At 41.2% G+C, this 22,147-nt stretch overlaps 1 protein-coding gene across 2 annotated transcripts in view; it reads right to left on the bottom strand.

Moving 5' to 3' along the window:
• Positions 1-22,147, bottom strand: part of LOC126442701 (60 kDa lysophospholipase-like) — a 128,971-nt gene that overhangs the window by 38,384 nt on the left and 68,440 nt on the right. For both annotated transcript variants that reach the window (XM_050090749.1, XM_050090750.1), the window contains exon 3: positions 2,545-3,121. In XM_050090749.1, coding sequence (XP_049946706.1) covers positions 2,545-3,121 — 577 coding nt within the window. The remainder of the gene's footprint in view (positions 1-2,544; positions 3,122-22,147) is intronic.

Below are 22,147 nucleotides of genomic sequence, written 5' to 3'. Positions count from 1 at the left end.
TAGAATTCAACGAAAGCATTGTGAGCCATCAGAAATTGCTATTTCTATTTCCAGTGTCTGTGTTTATGGCTCTACGGTGAAATGACCTTCAGACATCATTTCATGTTTGAAGAAACAAGTACTGCTTGAGCTACAGCTGCGTGAAGAACAAGAAACGTATTCACAATCGTGAATACGATGAGACTCCAACTGTACAGTTTGCTGGTGATGTCAAAAGCTTGATCTCAGACCGGGACTGGAATCTGAATTTCCCACTGTGCAAGTATGATCGCCGAACAACTTCGTCTATGTGAGGATGCTTCAGTGACCGACCTAAAACTCCACATATCACCGCGAGTTTCCATGTCTTGCTGTAGAACAATCACTGTAACTCTCACTCAGGAAGAAACTTACTTATTGTTGCCACGACCTGTGCCTGGGCATATGAATACTACTTACAGTGCCTGTGTTTAAAAACCTCCCATGGCATGTCCTTCAGACAAGGATGCATGTCTGAAGGAACAGACCCTGCTGCAGTTCACAGCTGTATTTAGCATAAGAAATGTGTTTGCAGTTTAAAATACGATGAGATTCTCACTCTACAATTTACTCATGACATCAGAAGATTTGTGCCAGACTGGGAACCGAACCTGGATTTCCCACTTTATGCCAGCAGTGGCCTTAACAACTTCCAGGATCCAGGTTAGAGTGTCAGTATGGAAGAAATTTTACTATTTTGCCAATATATAGGGTGAATCACCTAATGCTTCCTCCAGAAATATTGCGGGTATTGAAAGTGCTTTTCATCTGCTGTTTTCATACGGTGGATTGGTAGTCTGGAGCCCGTATTGTTAGCCAATCCATAGATTGTACTAATACCTAGGAAGTGTATTTGTTGTGCCAATATACACTTTTCTAAATAGACCAACTCCTATTGACATTAACAAACGAAAAGTAGCGTAGATCAGAGTGTCAGTGGTGTGTGTTGCAGGATCCAAGTACGAGTCGTTTACGAGATACCGTATTTGAAATGTTCGACATCGGCACTTGTTTGTGGCATTCAAGCTGCTTAGTTGCGAAGTACAACGTCTTTATGTTTGCTTACTTCGAGCATGCGTGTTCCTTGAGAGCATTTAGACAAGCTATTCAGTTAGTGTGTGACAATCCAATGCAGACAACGCCGGTATTTGTATGACATACATTATGTGACCAAAGGTATCTGGACACCCCCAGAAACATTCATTTTTCATATTAGGTACATTGTGCTGATACCTACTGCCAGGTACTCCATATTGCCGCCCTCAGTGGACATTACACACCGTGATACAGCAGAATGGGGCGCTCCACGGAGCTGGCGGACTTCGAACGTGGTCAGGTGATTGATGTCTCACTTGTCATACGACTGTACGCGAGATTTCCACACTCCTAAACATGCGTAGGTCCGATGTGATAGCGAAGTGGAAACGTGAAGGGACACATACAGCACAAAAGCGTACAGGCCGACCTCGTCTGTCGAATGACAGAGACTGCCGACAGTTGAAGAGCGTCGTAAACTGTAATAGGCACACATCTATCCAGAACATCACACGGGAAATCGAAACTGCATCGGTATCCACTACAAGTACAATGACATTTAGACGGGAGGTAACAAAACCAGGATTTCATGGTCGAGCGGCTGCTCTTAACCCACACATCGCAGTGGTAAATGTCAAATGACGCCTCGCCTGGTGTAAGAAGCGTAAGCATTGGACGATTGAACAGTGGAAAAACGTTGTGTGGTGTGACTAATCATGGTACACAATGTGCCAATCGGATGGCAAGGTGTGGGTATGGCGAATGCCCTGTGAACGCTCTCTGCCAGCATGTGTAGTGGCAACAGTAAAATTTTATGATATGGCCGTATTTGTCATGGAAGGTGCTTGCACCCCTTGTTGTTTTGCGTGGAACTATCACAGCACAGTCCTACATTCATGTTTTAAGCGCCTTCTTGTTTCCAACCGTTCAAGAGCAGTTCGGGGATGGCGATTACATCTTTCAACATGAAAGAGCATCTTTTCATAATGCATGGGCTGTGGCCGAGTGGTTGCATGACAGTAATGTCTTTGTGAAGGACTGGCCCGCACAGAGTCCTGATCTGAACGCTACAGAACACATCTGGGATATATTGGAACGCCAGCTTCGTGCAAGGTCTCACCGACCAACATCGATACCTCTCTTCAGTGCAACACTCCTCGTAGAATGAGCTGCCATTCCCCAACAAATCATCCAGCACCTGATTGAACTTGTGGCTGCGAGAGTGGAAGCTGAGGTCAAGGCTAAGGGTGGACCAGCACCACACTGAATTCCAGCATTACCGATGGAGGGCTTCATGGAATTTCTAGGTCATATTCAGCCAGATGTCTGGATACATTTGATCACATAGTGTATACAAGAAAATGGATATCAGTAGTAGTGTATTTTACTGCGCATGCACATCTAATAAAACTTTGTGGTGGACATTGAAGGCTTGTCAGTACGCACACTTAGAGCTGTGTAACATAGTTGAGCAGCTTGTCTCATGCTTACCTGGTGTCTGTCGGTGTCTCTGCAATCAGGTGAGTCAACTCCACAACAGTTTGTGGGTCGTTGACTACAGCCTCAGCCCAGCCCTGGGTCGCCATCACATGGAGCAAGTGGGCCTTTATGAACGCGACGGCAGCTTGCTTCAGCCTGTTGGCGGAATGCCTAATCGCGATAACACCTGCGACTGCCGCAGTCTCGACAGACAGCTGGGCGACCACCTGTTGCTCACAGTGCGCTTTCAGTACCGACAGGCCGTATATGTCGGCGGCGACCAGCAGTTGTGGGGCCATGCTGGGCAGCTGGGGCACCTGCAGGGTGTAGAGGTATGCCAGCACCTGGCGCAGCACAGGACCCTCTGTGTCCGAGAGTACGAGCTGGCTGCTGCTGCCCTCTACAGTGACGCGACGGAACATGTCCGCAAACACGGGACTCCTGGCGGCCAAGACAGCCCTGTGAGCCACGAGCCGCGTGTCCCCGGCCAGCAGAGTCACCACAGCGCCGTCCCCGGCGTCCAGCAGGGCACCCAGATCCACGGCCGTGGCCTCCTCAGCCTCCTGAACTCGTCCCACTGTGAGGGATTCTGGAACACAGTTTCCCAAAGTAAAAGGTAGGAGTGGCTGCCAGTGCAGAGTTAATCATTTTATCAATTTAAAGGCATTTATACAGCTTCCATCAGGATAAAATTCACACACAACATAGATTAAAGTGTGTAGATGAAGGAAATAATACTTTTGAAAATCTATTACATCTCCTCTTAAAACTTCCCCATTTGGTTGTAAAAAATGCCACGGAAGGAATACAGGCCTCCTATCATTTGTCTCTCTGTACAATTACTTGCTCAAAGTATCAAAATGGAGATCTAGCACAAAACTAAGAGCATATTTTATTCAACACACAGTCCCAATTTCTGCACTTATGTAAGAAAACAATGATATTTTATGTCTGAAATCTGTATCCCTCTGCCCCTAACCGCTAGCTCAGCATGTTTCTCTCCAGGAACTGATACAGGGGATCAACTAACTGATGTCACAGTCTGGAATGACTTTCTAGAAACATGATATAGAGGTGGCGGGCATAGCTTGCTGGCAACTTCTCACATATTCCGACATGACAACACCCAATATTTTGTAGGGTAGTGGCATAACGGCCCCCTCCCCCCCCCCCTCCCCCAGTGGATAAAATTAAATTTTATGTGGGGAACAAACAACTGTGTCCAACTGTGTTTCGCTCACAATACTAAATTATTTCTAAAAGATCATGTTTATCATTACTATTTCACAACAATGTAATAGTTATTACATAAGTTAACATTAATTAATTTTTATTTTTAAATTATAGAAGTAATGAATGACATAATGTGGTGCATGCTACAGCTTGTCAAACGAATATATGAACTTCATCTTCCATACATAATCCTCCTGCTGCACGCAATAGTTTTCACTTTGTACCATGATGGAGAAATCGAGACATATAGATCACATATATTTAAATATCTCATAAAAATTTGTAGCAAATGACCAGATATTTCGTCATCACTCACTTCATAATAATAAATGAAAAAATATTAAACTTCAACTCAACACTTACTATGCAGTGGCTACTATTGTAGTGTAAGATGTGTACAGTACTTTATTTTTATTATTATTTGTGGCACCTAGTCAGACTCAAAGCGTCGGCAAGTTAAAATCGTTCGGTTTCTGACACTGCAGAAGTAAGGAGTCCAGCAATCAAGTGATACAGAACAGTAAGTAGAGTGCACGAATTTTCACTTGACTGAATTTAAGTAAAGGTGCAGGTTGAGGGTGACACAAGTGTCAATAGAGAGAGAAGTGCTGTAGAGGAAACAAGTTTTGTAACAACTGCACAACTTCACTGCAGACAGTTAGCTAACTTCCATTTTTGAGTAGTCTTAGACACAATGAGAATGGCTACATCATTACAAATAAGAAGTACCAATTGTATAATTGACACATTAGTCTGAGGTTTAATAAAACGTCTACAAAAGCTAAGTATCATTTACCTTTCATCACCTTCAAAATAAAAATTTTCAAAGGAAATATTCTTCTTAGTGGAGTTTAGTTAATTGCTAAAGACGATGACTTAGTGTGTGTGTTTGGGCGGGAAGGGGGGTGGGGTGGGGGAGGTGGAGCTCTAGCTAGTGTCTGTTTGCACTCTGGGATAATAGTCTCAGAAAGGTTGGGAGCCATTACTGTAGGGGGATATGTCAGGGCCAGTCATAGAGAATATGCCATATTTTCAACACACATTTTTTACGTCATTTGATAATTGATGACACCCTACCAAATTGTTGCAGATGGTACTGATAACTGACCTTTGTTGGTGTGAGTTCTTCATTACAAGCTGTTATTAGCGCTGAAAATAGTCACAGTTCCAGTTACTACGTTAGACGGTCAGGTTGATCCTTTAATTGACATTCTAAATTACTATTATTTATTGCACTTATTTTCTATCAGCTAGCTCTGAAAATCCGAGAAACAAGAAAGCCCTGGGGAAGACAACATTCTAGCTGAATTTGTCGAATGTGGAAGAATTGGAATTAGAAATCTGTTATATACTCCCTAGCGCAACATATAGAAACAGGGGAATTTGCCCTCAGATTTTGGAAAAAGCATTATACGATATTTGTCCTTAAAGGAGGAATGTCTTAAAATACGAAAATTACCGAAGTCTTAGCTTAGTTGTGAATGCCTTATCAAATAAAGGCTTCCACTGTCTACGAACAGTTGACACACGATTATCAGAAAGTCAGTTTGGATTTGGAAAAAAACGAAGAATCCAAGAAGGAGTAATATCATTAAACTTAATTTGAAATTGTAAATACATAGCTTTGGTAGGTATACAGGAAACGTCTCATGATGTAAAATGGCCAAATAAAGTTTGAGATACAGGAGAGAGTAGGAATAGGCATAGAGAGTGATATGTTATGTGGAAGCTGTATAATAAAAGAGAAGACTTCCATTGGAGTGCACTCAGGTTCTACGCATGTTCACAAATGAGTCCGGCTGGGTGGTGTACTATAAACAATTACCTTTAATCTATTCAACGAACAGGTACTTAGGAAGGGGGAGAAGTGTTACATGTAGTAATACAGGAGAATAGAGCAGGTATGCATGGCATAGCTGTTTTATCTGAAAGTGAATACAATCTAGGCCCATGCTAGTGGCCTCTGTGTGCATGAGAACCAGAATGGTCCCAAAAGTGCACCTCCAGGGTGAATTTGGATAATCCATGAGTGGACATTGCACACCACACAGTCTCCCATTGAGGGTGAAGTGACATCTCGATCGCCAAATACTGACTCTCAGTCCCCCAACCATGCCAATTTCACTTACTAACGAATCCATACAAATGAAAGTGGCCAACAACAACATGGGGTGTTCGATGGCCATTCTAATTCCCATCGTGTCCTGCGGCTGGGGCATTGGACTGGATGAAGAAGACCCATTGAGTTCCCTCCACGGTCGCCAGATCTAACACCTACGGACTTTTTCTTGTGGGGCTGGAGGAACTTCACACGCTGGAAGAACTTCGCCAGGAGATTACAGCGACATGTGCAGCATTCTCCACTGTAACAGTGACTGACATAGTTGCGACGAGCCGGAAGCTTTGGCCGAACGGTTCTAGGCGCTTCAGTCCGGAATCGCGCTCATGCTACAGTCGCAGGTTCGAATCCTGCCTCCGCAAGGATATGTGGGATGTCCTTAGGTTAGTTAGGTTTAAGTAGTTTATGAAAGTCCCCTTTGAACAATTTATACAAGACTGTGCTTAACCTGACACACAATATTTTGTTAGCGCAACGCAATCTGACTTTCAAAAATCTCTACAAAAGAATGGCCCTGACTAACATTAAACTATACCTTTCACAAATCACTTACCTCACAAAAATCTTCGCTGCTCAAGCTACTGCAATACAGCGAGCGCCACTACTGCCAGCTAAATAAAAGATTCAAACTACTGAAGGCACTAACTACTGATAGGGATAGTTAGCAAATGAAAGATATTAATAGAGAACAAACAATGTATTTACCTTAATATCATCACAAGCCATAATATATATATCAGTTCATGACAAATTACAAATCTCCGCCATCTCTCTCCCCACATCCACCACTGCTGGCGGCTCACCTCCAACTGCGCAACGCTACGCGCTGTTCACAGCCAGCTGCCTAACACTACAATGGCAGACAACAATGCAAACTAGCCACAGACGGCACACAGCACAGCCAGTGATTTTCATATTGAGCGCTACGTAACGTTGCCAATAAGAAAACATAAACAGCCTACTTACATAGAGAAAACATAAACAGCCTACTTACATAGCCCCCATGCTCCCCACAAAAATTTTTACAAAATTTTTTTGGGCAGTCGCCAATAATGATTTGATAAAATTTTTCATAATTATGACCAACAGAAACGTGTGCAGTGAAATGTAACTAACAAGTTAATAATATCATGAACTGGTGACAATTACAATTTTATAACATAAGAATACAATAACAAAGGTACAAAATACATCATTAAAAACATAACAATACAGATAACATTTGTAGTACAGGCTTTACAAAAGAATAGAAATAGACATATACATCAGTGTTACAGGAATTATGACATGAGTACATACATAGAAGATCAGAATAACTTGCGAAACATCAACTTCACACATGAGCATTTAAACAGAATGAATAATGTCTAATATCTTTACAAAGTAAATAACATATTATTAATGCCAATTATATTTGAGGATAACAGTATTCCTCATCATAGTGAATGTAGCTTAATATTAAAAGAAGAAAAAATTCTACGAAACTACACAGAGACACGAAGAAAACAAATACACAAGGGTACACAAACTCATAGTGGGATAACACCAATAGGAAAGGACAGGGTTCGTTTTCAGTGTAACATTTGGTACTGCAGTCCAACCCAAAACTTCATATATCTTTCCTCTTATTTCATCCTTTGTTTCCACCAAAAAAAATTCTAACTAAGCATGCTTTCTGTGTTTATATGTTCACACGTTTCTTACCTCATTTTTATTTTCCATTATCTTACCTCATCATTTATTTCCAAGAAAATCCTACCTAAACCTGTTTTCTCAATGCATTTCTTCCAATTCATCGCAACTCATTCTCTTAGAGGCTACCCCCTCTTAAGCTAACTTAAATCTACTGAGCTCAGATGCTAAACTAAGGGACGAGGCAATGCAGCAGCACAAAATAAGTAACACAAACAGCAATGACCAAAAAATTGGAAAATTGCAAAGCAAGCTACAGTAAATCTAAATTAACAGATAAAATGCAAAATTACAACTAATATGAGCCAATGAGCAGCAACAAAAAAAAATCAGTTGTAAAACTGGCTTAACAGAGTAATGTAATGTGAAATTTAGTAGCACTATGCCTGGCAAACAGCAACAGCAAATGCAATAACGTATATCTAAACATGACATAGCTGAAGCAGAAAAAATATTACAGTAAAAACAACAATGCATATAAGGGAAATGTATAATCACATCTTAATGTCTAAGTAATTAAAGTGGTGCACCACAAGAAGTTATTCTACAAAAAGAAATTACCAAGTACTTGAAAAGAAAATTATGAATGCAGTTCCTGTGAAGGTAAATGTCGCTTTGTGCTCCCTCATTTTTTTGAAAAAAATTATTATATACTCGATCTGTAGACAGAAAATATTTATATTAGTACATCTATAAAATTTTATTTTAACCAATGCTGCAGTGCAGCTAGAAACTAGATATCAAATGAAATAAGCAACTATGTACAAAGCAAAGCGTAAGAACATCGTTCAATAGTCATGTGGCATTTCATAAGTAGTAAAAAAATCTCTCATCATAGTCAGGTGTGTAGACATACTATTTCTTGTCATTTCATTAGGCATTTCAGTAAATATCAGAAAGTACGATATGTTTCCAAGTAATTAGCGTGTCGGATTTGCGATGCTTTCTCTAAAGGAATGACAATGACCAGGATAATGGCCTCCCTTTTTTTTCCTTCCTGTGCTCTGAAAGGCATGCACCAATGGCCCTCTCTCCAGGCGTCCGACACAGCTGGGTGCCCACGACGCATTACTTGCAGGTGGTCACTTAACTTTCTTACGGAAATATTTACGACAGCAGTTTCTGCTACCGTGGCAGTCTCATATAAAAATATTTCACAGGTCAAGAATTAGCGTTGCAAATCTGTAGAAACAAAATCCTATAAATATAAGTGTCCAAAAAAAATATTCGTCAGCATTGTGATACAGTCACACATTTCATAACTCTTAAAGTACGTTTCTTGGTTTCCAACATCCTTTTCATAAATCAGAGTCCCTAAACACTACTCATTATTCCTTACCTCATTATACATATACGTATCCATCGACACTCGTCAATATTTCGTCATTATAAATATGAAGCATAATCAAATAACTCATATAGCCTCAGCCTATTAATCATAAACATACCTCAGCAGCATAATACACATCGTCGTCGTAAAAATAACATCATAAAACTTCAGTCAACTCTCAAAATCGTCGTAACTTCCTCCAATAATTAAAAACATTCTCTGCTCATGTCAAAAGTGTCATCTGCCTCAAACGTACTTTAAAATCATGCTCCCTTACGAAATACGTCATTCAAAGCTCTCATAGTATCACAATGATTCCGAAAAATATGAGCGTTTCTCAAAGTACAGACAAAATACAGTTTCATAAGTGTGAAGTTACCCAACTGTGTATTGCGTAAACATGTGTCACTGATGTAGTAAAAAGAATGTTTGTTTCTCTGTCAAATAATCAGATAGCTGTGTAATTCTGTGTTAGAGAAATATGGTACCGATGTGTAAAGTTGTATAAGCAAATACCATATCAGCTAGGGTTCCTTGTGGTTGCCACACACATGGTACACAAAGTAAGCGTGAACCCCCCTGAGGATTAATGTAATTATACCCTCAGGTGTTACAGATTACAGCAATGGAATGAAATGTATCACGGAAAACTTTCTTTGTAATTCAAAAATCTTTAAAAATAAATGTTTTAAGTATAAAATTGATCACTCAAATACGTGCACTGTAGCGCTAAACTGTGCGTCTTGTAACATAATCTCTGTGGAAGTGTCGTAGTTTTCGTCCTCCGAAAGCTAAGTTCTGCAGAAGTCAATGTACTTACCTCATGATAAACAAAAGTGAAATGCTTTGCGTATAGATATCATAGTTATTATGGTTATTGGCGTGATGAAGAAAGTACTGTACAGTAACGTATTGTTGTGCCACAAAAAAGGCTGTCTCATTGTTGCTATACCACAAATTTACTACTAAAACCTGTTTTACTTTCCAGAAGAATTCAGAAAAACTGTGCAGATATAAAACAGATACACCGCAAAAGCAACATTGTAAATTGTCACTCATTAGTAGCGTCGTGATAAAATCGTGTAGCTGTCACATAAACTAACCACTGTGCCATCTGGTATCTCACTGAAAGTACTTTAAATCCAGAATATATTTTCAAGTAAACCAAAATGTTGCATTAAAATCTCATTAGCAGTACTGGTAAATGTTCTAAGTATGTAAGCCTTATAGTCGTTCCATAATCGTGCAACAAACAAGCAAGAATGTACACACACTATAACACTGTGACGTCTGTTCACTATAACAATGCATTCGTCATTTCTGTTTAAATAAGTTATCTTGGTTCTTGATTGGATATTTAACATCAAACATTGTTGTATGTTAACAGATTCTAAGTCTGACAAAGCATATTAGTAATGTGAAGCGAAAAATTTTATGACAAAGACTAAGTTAAAAAGCAGATTATCTTTCAATAAACGGTTTTACATGTGAAATGTGGTGTAAACCTTTACTCTTCCTAGTACGCAGACTTTCAACTGCAAAGCAATTGTCATGTTTTACACGTCGGTAAGGAATGCTAAATCTTTTCTCAAGGTTCGCGTCTTTGTTATTTTTCTTTGAGCCAGCCGGCGCACGCGGCTGCCTGCGGTGCGAGTCATTGTCTGTCTCTTTGTTGGCGCGCGTCGTTATTGGGATTAGGAGACCTATCTTCTACAAATTCACTCTGACGAGAAGGCCCTGCTCTGTTTGAAGCTCGCCAGTTCTGATGGAATTCAGGTCTGTCGTTTTGTCGGTAGTTTACACAATTTCTTTCGTGTCGGTCACGTGGTGGAGAATTTCTCCCTGAATCGTAACTGTGCGTCGAACTGTTGCGCCTGAATTTATTCTGCCTCCCTTGATAATAATTATTCTGGTTCCCATATTGTCTGTTTCTAAGGTAATCTCTGTCATATTCATTACTACGGAAATGCGATCTTTCTCTGTAACTATTACTCTGCCAGTGGTTGTCATACGGGTGGTGTCTGTTTGGGTCACGATTTGCGTTGTAAGAATAGCCTTGTCGTGTCCAGTTATTGCTTCTGTCGTCACGGAATTGTGACGGATGTGACCTGTAATTGTTGTGTCCTTGTTTTCGCGTTCCGCGATTGTCAGTGTCACTTTCCAGTTCTTGTAACAGTCCCTGAAAAGCTTCAATGTCGTCTTTGCAACGTCCTGCTAAAATAATATGTCGTAAATGTTCAGGCAATTTGAGTAAGCAAATGCGGATGAGTTCTGAGGGGCTGTGTGGGTTTGAAAGATACTGATTCTTGTGCAACATGTCTTCAAAATATTTGGCAAGACTGGAAAATTCAGATTGTTCAAAGTGTTTCATCATCATGATGCTATGTTTTACACGGTGTTGTGTGGCTTGAGACCAATATGCTGAGAGGAAGGCATGGTAAAATTCTCCTTCACTGTAGCAATCGTGAATGACCGATCGCATTCTTACAGCTGGTTCATTCTCTAAATAGCCACACATGAATTCTAATCTGTGTTCTAACGACCAGTTGGGAGGAAAACAATGCGAGAATTGATGGAGCCATGCTTGTGGATGAATGTCGTTGCCAGAATTCTTAAATGTTTTGAATTTACGTGTAGTAATGAACAGCTTATAGTCAAAATCATCATGTCGGCGAGTCGCATATCGGTGATTGTTAGGTCGTGTCGGCCGTTCCATCTCAAAATTCGGTGCACATTCCCAATTTCTTTCATTACTTCCGAAATGCCCTGTGTTATTATTTTGCAGCTTTTCCGTGTTTCTAAGTCCCTCTTCCCGTGTTGGAGCGCGAGTGTCCTCTGAAATACGTAATTCTTGTATTACCTGTGTCAGCTGATCTTGTACTTCCCGGATTTCTCTTTGGTGTTGTGTATTAATTTGATTCTGATTTTGTTTGAATTTTCTTATTTGTTCATACTCTTCTGTGTCAGTGAAGGCTACGGGTCTTGTGTCATTCAGATCATCATCTACCTTTGTAGATAAGTTAGTGAATTGATCCGAAAGTTCGGCTACTTTCTCCGATAGTGTACTTATTTCCTCAGCATGTTTTTCTGATCCAAGTTTCAGAGTATCTACTTTGTCCTTTAAGTTTTCCTGAGCTTTTGCAAGTTGCGTAACCGAATCGGTAGATGCAACTGAGTCAAATTTAGCCCACAAGGTCTCATGATTTTCATGAACAATGGTTTGCAGCTCTTTTATGGCTGCTTCGTGATTCTGTAATGCATTTTCATGCCGCGAAAAAATAGGTTGAAAATGCTCACAAATTTGTGTTTTTACGTCATTACAGACTTTTTGACATTTCGATTCAATGTTATGTAACTCAGTAGTTAAATCTTCACGCGTTTGTTCAAGAGTTTGTTCCAATGAGTCTAACTTTTGAAGCTGTTGCTGTGTTTGTCTCTGATTTTGTTCCATTGTGTCTAACTTTTTAAGATTTTGTTTCACTGTATCTAACTTTTTAAGATTTTGTCCCATTTGTTTCTGATTTTGTTCAAGTGTTGTGTCTAACTTTTGTAGCTTTTGTCCCATTTGTTGCATTAACTGTAATAACAATGCACTGGTGTCTGAAACATGTTCCTCAGTGCTTTTCGGCAGTGAATTTGCACCGGCAACATTCACATTTTGACAAGCGGAAAATGTGTCTTGACTCATTTGAGAAAACGGCGAGAACCCAAAACCTGAGTCTACAGTATTCGCAAAATTGTGTCCTGTCATTCCCGATTCCTGAGGCAAGCTGTTGCCGACCGATCGATCGATAATGCGTCCCTCTTCACTAATTGTTTCACTGTCCACGCCATTGTTTGCCGCCTGCTCCATTTCCCTATGAACAGTTACCAAATTACTACTTTGAACATCAGTTAATTCATTACTCGGTGGCGCTAACACACTGCTTTCATTTTCACTGTCATTTCTCAGTTTACTTTGGAGCCTAGTATTACGTTTTTCACACGCCATTATTGTCACAGTATTTCACACGACAACACAGAAAAACACATTTGAAGATCAAAAATAAGAGAACACATTAACATAGCACTGAAAATAATATCTAGTTAATTGCAAGCGCAGCTGCGAAATACTTGGTGCAAATCTACATGCATGCCACAACTGTTTTACTGTACAACAATGAAAAACTACAACTACAAAGGAAATTCTCTCTATGATTACGCGCTACCAATAAACAATAGCTACACCAATTACACAAACTACAAGAAAAAATCTGAAGATTCCAGTGAGGTATCCTGGCAGGGTCGCCATATGAAAGTCCCCTTTGAACAATTTATACAAGACTGTGCTTAACCTGACACACAATATTTTGTTAGCGCAACGCAATCTGACTTTCAAAAATCTCTACAAAAGAATGGCCCTGACTAACATTAAACTATACCTTTCACAAATCACTTACCTCACAAAAATCTTCGCTGCTCAAGCTACTGCAATACAGCGAGCGCCACTACTGCCAGCTAAATAAAAGATTCAAACTACTGAAGGCACTAACTACTGATAGGGATAGTTAGCAAATGAAAGATATTAATAGAGAACAAACAATGTATTTACCTTAATATCATCACAAGCCATAATATATATATCAGTTCATGACAAATTACAAATCTCCGCCATCTCTCTCCCCACATCCACCACTGCTGGCGGCTCACCTCCAACTGCGCAACGCTACGCGCTGTTCACAGCCAGCTGCCTAACACTACAATGGCAGACAACAATGCAAACTAGCCACAGACTGCACACAGCACAGCCAGTGATTTTCATATTGAGCGCTACGTAACGTTGCCAATAAGAAAACATAAACAGCCTACTTACATAGAGAAAACATAAACAGCCTACTTACAAGTTCTAAGTCTAAGGGAGTAATGCCATCAGATGTTAAGTACCATAGTGCTTAGAGACTTTTAACGACCGCTCGTCATTCTGCTATGTGTATAGCCGCCGACTCTAAACATTTTAACACTTAAAGTAACCGTATGCTAAGCTGAAAGTTGTACAACATATGTGATGAATTATTAATTGTAAAATAAACACATAAGTAATAGTTTTCGTTCCTTATGGTGTGCATACATTTTTCTTGCTGACTGTATATAAAGAAGAATAAAAACAATGTTAATTAGTTACAAAGTTTGGCGTGTTACAATTTATTCAAAATGTAAACGTCACTACATAAATTCGGATTAAGGTTATGACATCTTCGATGTGCCTGCCGTCATTGGCGATGAGGTGGCGCAGATGAATAGCGAAATTCTGCGTGATCCGCTGAAGTGTCGGAAAATCGATGCTGGCGATGACCTCCTGAATGGCTGTTTTCAGGTCAGCAATAGTCTCTGGGCTATTGCTTTACACCTTGACCTTAAAATAGCCCCACCGAAAGAAGTCGATGTATTCAGATCCAGAGAACCTGGAGGCCAATCGAGGCCAATGCCCGTGCCTCCTGGGTACACCAGAGCCAGAATGCGGTCCCCAGAATTCTCCTCCAGTACATCAAACAATTCCCTGCTTCGAAGGGGTCGAGCAATATGAATCACATCTTATCGAAATGAGGGTAATTTTGGATAATCGTGATGATATCATCTTCCAAAACCTTTATGTACCGTTCGGTAGTCATCAAAAGAATATTGCACTGATTATTCCGTGACTGGAGACTGCACACCACACAGTCACCCGTTGAGGGTGAAGAGACTTCTCGATCACCGAATGCGCAGTCTCAGTCCACCAAATGCGCCAATTTCACTTATTGACGAACCCATCCAAATAAATGTGGGCTTAGGGGCGAAACGAAACCATATTCACATCAAAGTCCTGTTCGTCAATTCTGGAGACAAGAGTGTAGGCGAAACAAAACTGCTGTTCCATGGCCCTCGGGCTTAATGGCTGAGTAGTTTGAATTTTGTATGGGAAAAGATGCAGGCCTTCAACAACTATACGTCGCAGTGCCTCCCAGTTTATTCCCAGCTGTTGTGCAGCTCGTCTGATAGATTTCCTGGGGCTGGTTTGAAACACAGCGCTTGTCGTCTTGATGTTTTCAGGCGTTTCCATCCGTTTCGGTCCACCGACATTGCGAACACTGTCAGCACGAAAGCTACCCGTTCTCTCAAACTTGCGAATCATATTCTTGATTATTAGCACACGCGGACCGGTTGTCTTCATCTTGATCTCGGTGGCACCACTTCCTTTGAGCCGCATTTGGGCTGTTATTGCTCGTGTATTAGGCCTTCACAAGTGGTATATGTTCAGGTACGCTGTACCGTGACGTTTTCTCGTGCACATAGCCGACAACAACAAGGCGCACGTGCATACGCAAACTAATTCCCATCATCCCCCGCAGCCAACGGTGCAATTTGAACGTCATAAAGCAAACCGTTCAGAAGCTATGACGATTTCATTTCATGTAGGTCAATAATTGTCACCCTCAAACTTCCTGGCAGACTAAAACTGTGTGCCGGATCGAGACTCGAACTCAGGACCTTTGCCTTTTGCGGGCAACTGCTCTGTCGACTGGGCTACCCAACCACGACTCACGTCCCGTCCTCTGGGCTTCAGTTCTGCCAGTACCTCGTCTCCTGCCTTCCAAACTTCGCTAGCACTACTGCCAGGAAGTTTCATATCAGCGTACACTCCGCTGCAGAGTGAAAATTTCAGTCTGCAAACATTCCTCCAGGCTGTGCCTAAGCTATGTCACCGCAATATCCTTTCTTTTTTGGAGTGCTAGCCTTGCAAGATTCGCAGAAGAGCTTATGTGAAGTTTGGAAGGTAGGAGACGAGGTACTGGTAGAACTGAAGCCCAGAGGAGGGGACGTGAGTCCTGCTTGGGTGGCTCAGATAGTTGAGCACTTGCCCGCAAAAGGCAAAGGTCTTTAGTTCTTGTCTCTGTCCGGCACACCCTTTTGATATGCCAGAAAGTTTCATATCAGCGCACACTCTGCTGCAGTGTGAAAATTTCAGTCTTGAATTGTCACCCTGTATGAATAACTTTCCTTCCTGATTTCTATCGTAAAAATGTTGTTGTGGTTGTTGTTGTTGCTGTGGTCTTCAGTTCTGAGACTGGTTTGATGCTGCTCTATCCTATGTAAGCTCCTTCATCTCAAAGTACCTACGGCTATCTACTTAATGTATGCATATCTTGGTCTCCCTCCACGCTGCTCTCCAATACTGAACTGGTGATACCTTGATGCCTCAAAAAAAAGGCAGACGAACAGATCCCTTCTTCTAATCAATTTTTGCCACAAATTTCTCTTCTCCCCAATTCTATTCAGTACCTCCAGATTAGTTACGTGGTATACCCATTTAATCTTCAGCATCCTTCTGTAGCACCACATTTCGAAAAATTCTATTCTCTTCTTGTATAAACTATTTATCGTACATGTTTCACATCCATACACAGCTACACGCCATAAAAATTCTTTCAGAAACGACTTCCTGACATTTAAAACTACACTCGACGTTAACAAATTTCTCTTCTTTTGAAACGCTTTCCTTGTCATTGCCAGTCTACATTTTACACCCTCTCTACTTCCACCATCATCAGTTAATTTGCTCCCCAAATAGCAAAAGTCATCTACTACTTTAAGTGCCTCGTTTGCTAATCTAATCCCCTCAGCCTCACCTGATTTAATTCGACTACTTCCCATTGTCATCGTTTCGCTTTTGTTTAAGTTCATCTTTTATCCTCCTTTGAAGACAGTGTCCGTTCCATTCGACTGCTCTTCCAGGTCCTATGCTCTCTCTGAGGGAATTCCAATGTCATTGGCAAACCTCAAAGCTTTTATTTCTTCCTCGGATTTAAATTCCTAGTCTGAACTTTTCTTTTGCTTTTTTTACTGCTTCCTCAGTACATAGACTGAATGACGTTGGGGATGGGCTACAACCATGTCTGACTCCATTCTCAACCACTGTTTTCCTTTCATGCCCCTCGGCTGCTATAACTGCCATCTGGTTTCTGCACAAATTGTAAATAGCCATTCACTCGCTGTGTTTGACCCTTGTCGCCTTCAGAATTTGAAAGAGAGTATTCCGGTCAACATTGTCAGAATCTTTCTCTAAGTCTACAAATGCTAGAAACGTAGGCTTGCCTTTCCGTAATAAACCAAATAATCGTAAACATACGCCAGTGTATTGCTCTTACGTCTTTCACCTTAGACAAAGACTTTTTTTTCAGCTTTGGAAGACAAGAGTCAATTATGAATGAAAAACGAGCGCAGTACTGTTATGTCGTCCATCAGTCCCTCCCGATGGGGATCCCACACCGCACAGCAATACTCCAGAATATGACGGACAAGTCTGGTGTAAGCAGTCCCTTTAGTAAAGCTGTTGGAGCTTTTAAGCGTTCTGCCAATGAAATGCAGTCTTTGGTTGGCTCTAAGCAAAAAATTATCTACGTGATCGTTCCAATTTAGGTTATTTGTAATTGTAATCCCCAATTATTTAGTTGGATTTACAGCCTTAATTTTAAGTGTGACTTATCGCGTAATCAAAATTTCTTTGGATTTCTTTTAAGACTCATGTGAATAACTTCACTCTTTTCTTTATTCAGCTTCAATTGCCACTTTTCGCACCATACAGATATCTTATCTAAATCATTTTGCTGTTCGTTATGGTCATCTGATGACTTAACAAGACGGTAAATAACAGCATCATTTACAAACAATCTGAGAGGGCTACTCAGATTGTCTCTTATGTCGTTAATATTGTTCAGGAACAATTTGGAAATTTGTGGTAAGGTCTTATGGGACCAAACTGCTGAGGTCATCCGTCCCTAAGCTTACACGCTATTTAATCTAACATAAACTAACTTACGCTAAGGACGACACATAGACCCATGCCCGATGGAGGACTCGAACCTCCGACGGGGGGAGTCACACGGAGCGTGACAAGACGCCCAAGATCGCGCGGCTACCCCGCTCGGCAACAACAGATGGCCTATAACACTTCCTTGGAGAACGCAGGATATTGCTTCTGTTTTACTCGATGACCTTCCGTCTATTACTATGGACTGTGATCTTACTAAGAGGAAATCACGAAGCCAGTCGCACAACTGAGGCGATTTTCCATATTCATGCAGTTTGGTTAGAAGACGCATGTGAGGAACGGCGTCGAAAGTCATCTGGAAATCTAAAAATTTGGAATCAGTTTGACATCCCCTGTCGATAGCACTCATCACTTGATGAGTATAAAGAGGTAGTTGTGTTTTACAACAACGATGTATTCTGCATCCGTGATGTCTATGTGTCAATAAATCGTTTTCTTCGAGGTAATTCATAATGTTCGAACACAGTGTATGTTCCCCTACTGCAAATCGACGTTATTGATGTGGGTCTGGAATTCGGCGGATTATTCCTACTTCCATTTTTGGGTATTGGTGTGACTTGAGCAATTTTCCAGAATTTAGGTACGGAACTTTCAGTGAGCAGTCAGTTGTATATAATTCCTAAATATGGAGCTACAGCATCAGCATAATCGGAAAGGAACCTGAGTGGGATACAATGTGGACCGGAGGCCTTGCGTTTATTAAGTGATTTAACCTGCTATGCTATACCGTGGATGTCTCTACTTCTATGTTTCTCATCTAGGCAGTCGTTCTTTATCGGACTTCAGAAATATTTACTTCGTCTTCTTTGGTGAATTAGTTTCCGAAAACGTGTTTAATAACTGCTTTAGTGGCACTGTCGTCAATGACTTCACTGTTGTTAATCGTGCAGTGGATGTATTGATTGCGTCTCGCCACTGGCGTGCTTTATGTATGACCTGTCGCTGTTCCTTGATCACTGTCAACTGTCTTCAGTGGCAGTGATTGGCCGCAGACACGCACTGCCGCAGGAGGAACACCTGTTTCTGGAGCTGAGCCGTGCGCCAGGTCTAACATCATGGAAAGGGATAGCTTGGACGAAATATGCACTCGCATCTACCTGTCGCTAAAGGGTTAATAGAGGTGGCGTTTGGACATTTAAGCTGCTGATTCAGAACAGCTTACACCATGGACTTCCCTTTCACATATAGGCAATATTGAAGCAGGTATACAGAATCACTGCATACTCACATACACATCTTTTGTGCATTGGCTGTTGGCTTTTCCTTTCACACACTTGTAACCACAAGGAAATGTTTATATTTTGTGTTCTGTCAAACATTTCGTTGGTTATGTCTCTTTGTACATATATCCACACACAACTTACAGTGCTTACACATTAAATGTTGTTGTCGTTGAGGCTGCTCCCTGCTGAGGACAGATAGCTGTACCTCACCGTGGTCCTCGTATTCCACGCCAAGACAACTTGGTGGCCAAGGAATCAGAGTTGGAAAGATGTTTTGCTCTAAATGCAAGTCCGTCTGGAGACTACACACCCTGTTCCTCGATACTCAAAAACCGTGATGCTTTCACAATTCTTCTCCTACTTTCGTTTCTGCCCCTGTGTGGTGAACAGAGAACAGTCGATTGCTCCAGTGTCTCTCTTTCGTCAGTGAACATTATACTGCTGTGTGCATTTTGTTAATACTCTACGGTTTATCTATAATATCTGGTCTCTTTCCTGAATAACGAAAGATGTCTCTCCTTTATGCATATTACATTTGTTTTTTATCAGATTTTTCTGACACAAAAATTAAAGATTTTTGACACACGAAATAAAGTTTAATAAGATTAACTTAAATTGTATATGCACTTAAGGATTTAGCAACCATATATACATTTTTCAGTTTTTTTTATATATCTTGTGTACTTCACCGTCATAATTGTACGTAAAAATGGACTACTCCTGTCACTATAGACTTTCATTTTGCCTCTACGCATCCACCCTTCAATACCTGATCTTCTGCCCATAGAAAAGTACACTTTCAATGGCTTGCTTGTGTCATTTGTACTTGCGAATAATAACCCATCTAAAACGTATGACCACTAACAGCCGTAATTATTAGTCTGCAAATGGCGCAAGTACTGATATAATATTGTTTAGTATACTGTTCTCAGTCACCAGTAGAAATATCTGCAGTTATACACATTACACAATGTATGTCTACATTACGTCTACATGTAGGAAGGTGAATGATCTGCACGTATAACTAATTACACACACTAAGCATTTGAATGTTATATACACTGAAGAACCAAGGAAATTTCGTGTAGGGCCCCGTCAGCATGCAGAAGTGCCGCAACACGACGTGGCATGGACTCGACTACTGTCTGAAGTAGTGCTGGAGGTAACTGACACTATGAATCCTGCAGGGCTGTACATAAATCCGCAGGAGTACGAAGGGGTGCAGATTTCTTCTGAGCAGCACGTTGCAAGAAATCTCACTTATGCTCAATAATGTTCATGTCTGGGGAGTGTGGTGACCAGTGGAAGTGTTTAAACTCAGAAGAGTGTTCCTGGAGCCACTCCGTAGCAATTCTGGACGCGTGGGGTGTTGTATTGTCCTTCTGGAATTGCCCAAGTCCGTTGGAATGTACAATGGACACGAATGGATGCAGGTGATCAGACAGGAAGCTTATGTACGTGTCACCTGTCAAGAGTCGTGTCCAAATGTATCAGGGCAGTAGAGAACCAAGGCTGCTGTGGCCACACTTTCCATTATGCCAGATGTATCGAAGATGGCAGCCATGTCGTCATCCAAGATGGTGGCCTGTAGACTTGGCAACAGTGCATGACATCATCCAAGATGGCGGATTTTGGCGGGAAGTTAGAATTTTGGCAGGAAGATAGGTCAATTTGGCTACCTCCACTAACCTAACCCTCCAGAAAAAAAAATTGGCACGAAATTCAAATACCAGCAGGATAATGCGTCACACCAGGAAAAATGGTGGGAAAAAGGAATTTCTCTTTATTATTTAACCACTTTCTAGCATGTGTGTTCGCCACGAGCTCTAGAGCACAACTGGTGTAGATGATATCGTTGCCACCTGAGAGCGCCATGATGACGTTATCCAAGATGGCGGATTTTGGCGGGAAGAAGTTCAATTGGGCTACCTCCACTAACCCAACCACCCCTCCCCCAGGAAATGGCGGGAAGTTCAAATTCCAACATGATAATTCGTCACATCTATTAAAATTGTGGGAAAAATGTACTTGTCTTTATTATTTAACCAGTTTCAAACAAGTGCGTGCGCCACTGAGTCTGGACTCCAACTGACTTAGTTCATATCGTCGCCAGCAGAGATCGACACCGTGACATCATCCAAGATGGGGGCCGTGATGTCAATCAAGATGGCAGGACCCAGAGTACCCACCATATGGTGTAGGATTGTACATTTGGCCTACCTCCACTAACCTAACCCCCTCCTCAATGGAGATTCAAACACCCCCGATTAAAATTCCTTATTGGATTTTGTGTAATTTACCGAAGCTGCCAAACAGTTAATTTTTACGATTATATGACCGTGTGCTTAACGGAAGTAAGGCTACTGCTTTTTCTGTTGGTTTCGGGGGTATTTCAAACGAGTGCAGCTCTTCTGAGATTGAATAGTGGAAATGATAGAAAGTTTGTCTATTATTAAGGACCACAAAGGCTGTGATGTACAAACTGATATATATATATCGTACTAACACACAAATGCTGAGGCAGTTGCTACATTCGCCTTACACGTCTAATCACAGTTATATCTTTTTATTGGTTGTTGATTTTCAGTACTTCGTCACACGCAATGCTGATGGTTAACATTCACAACGATCCTCACTGCAATCCATGGTTGTAGCTGGCCGACGCGGTTGACGCGAAACACGTAATTCGGCACTTGTCACTTTCTGTTTCATATCACTCGCGAATCGGTATTAGTGAGGGTCAACCCCACGACGATCACGGAGACGTGCTCACTCGTCATACTCCGGTGAATTTTACTCGACCACCATTCTTGTCTGTCTTTCCAGCACCACTTCTCACTCGATATTCTCCAGTACTACTCCGCACTCGACACTAGTCTCACTGCCTACTGCAGTGCTTGACAATCGACTCCTGTCTACTATCAACCTGGGTGTCGGATAGTAGCATCAATGTTCGTGGGATCACGGATCCCTTGCATCCCCGCCCTAAAAACCTTCTTTGTAGCCACAGGGGAAAAGAATAATAGGAAAAATTATCACATAGCATATAAATGAAAATGAGGAACATTTAAGTTCTGGTTCAAACACTGAATATTACATCGTATCACAAATAATACCCTATTGACTTTGGTAGCAAACTGCCCCTACAGAAACATTATACAACATCAATA

The sequence above is a fragment of the Schistocerca serialis genome, unplaced genomic scaffold (genome assembly GCF_023864345.2).
Source record: "Schistocerca serialis cubense isolate TAMUIC-IGC-003099 unplaced genomic scaffold, iqSchSeri2.2 HiC_scaffold_1401, whole genome shotgun sequence".
Taxonomy (NCBI): domain Eukaryota; kingdom Metazoa; phylum Arthropoda; class Insecta; order Orthoptera; family Acrididae; genus Schistocerca; species Schistocerca serialis.
The sequence above is the reverse complement of the archived record's forward strand: the minus strand, read 5'-3'. Positions and strand labels throughout refer to the sequence as shown.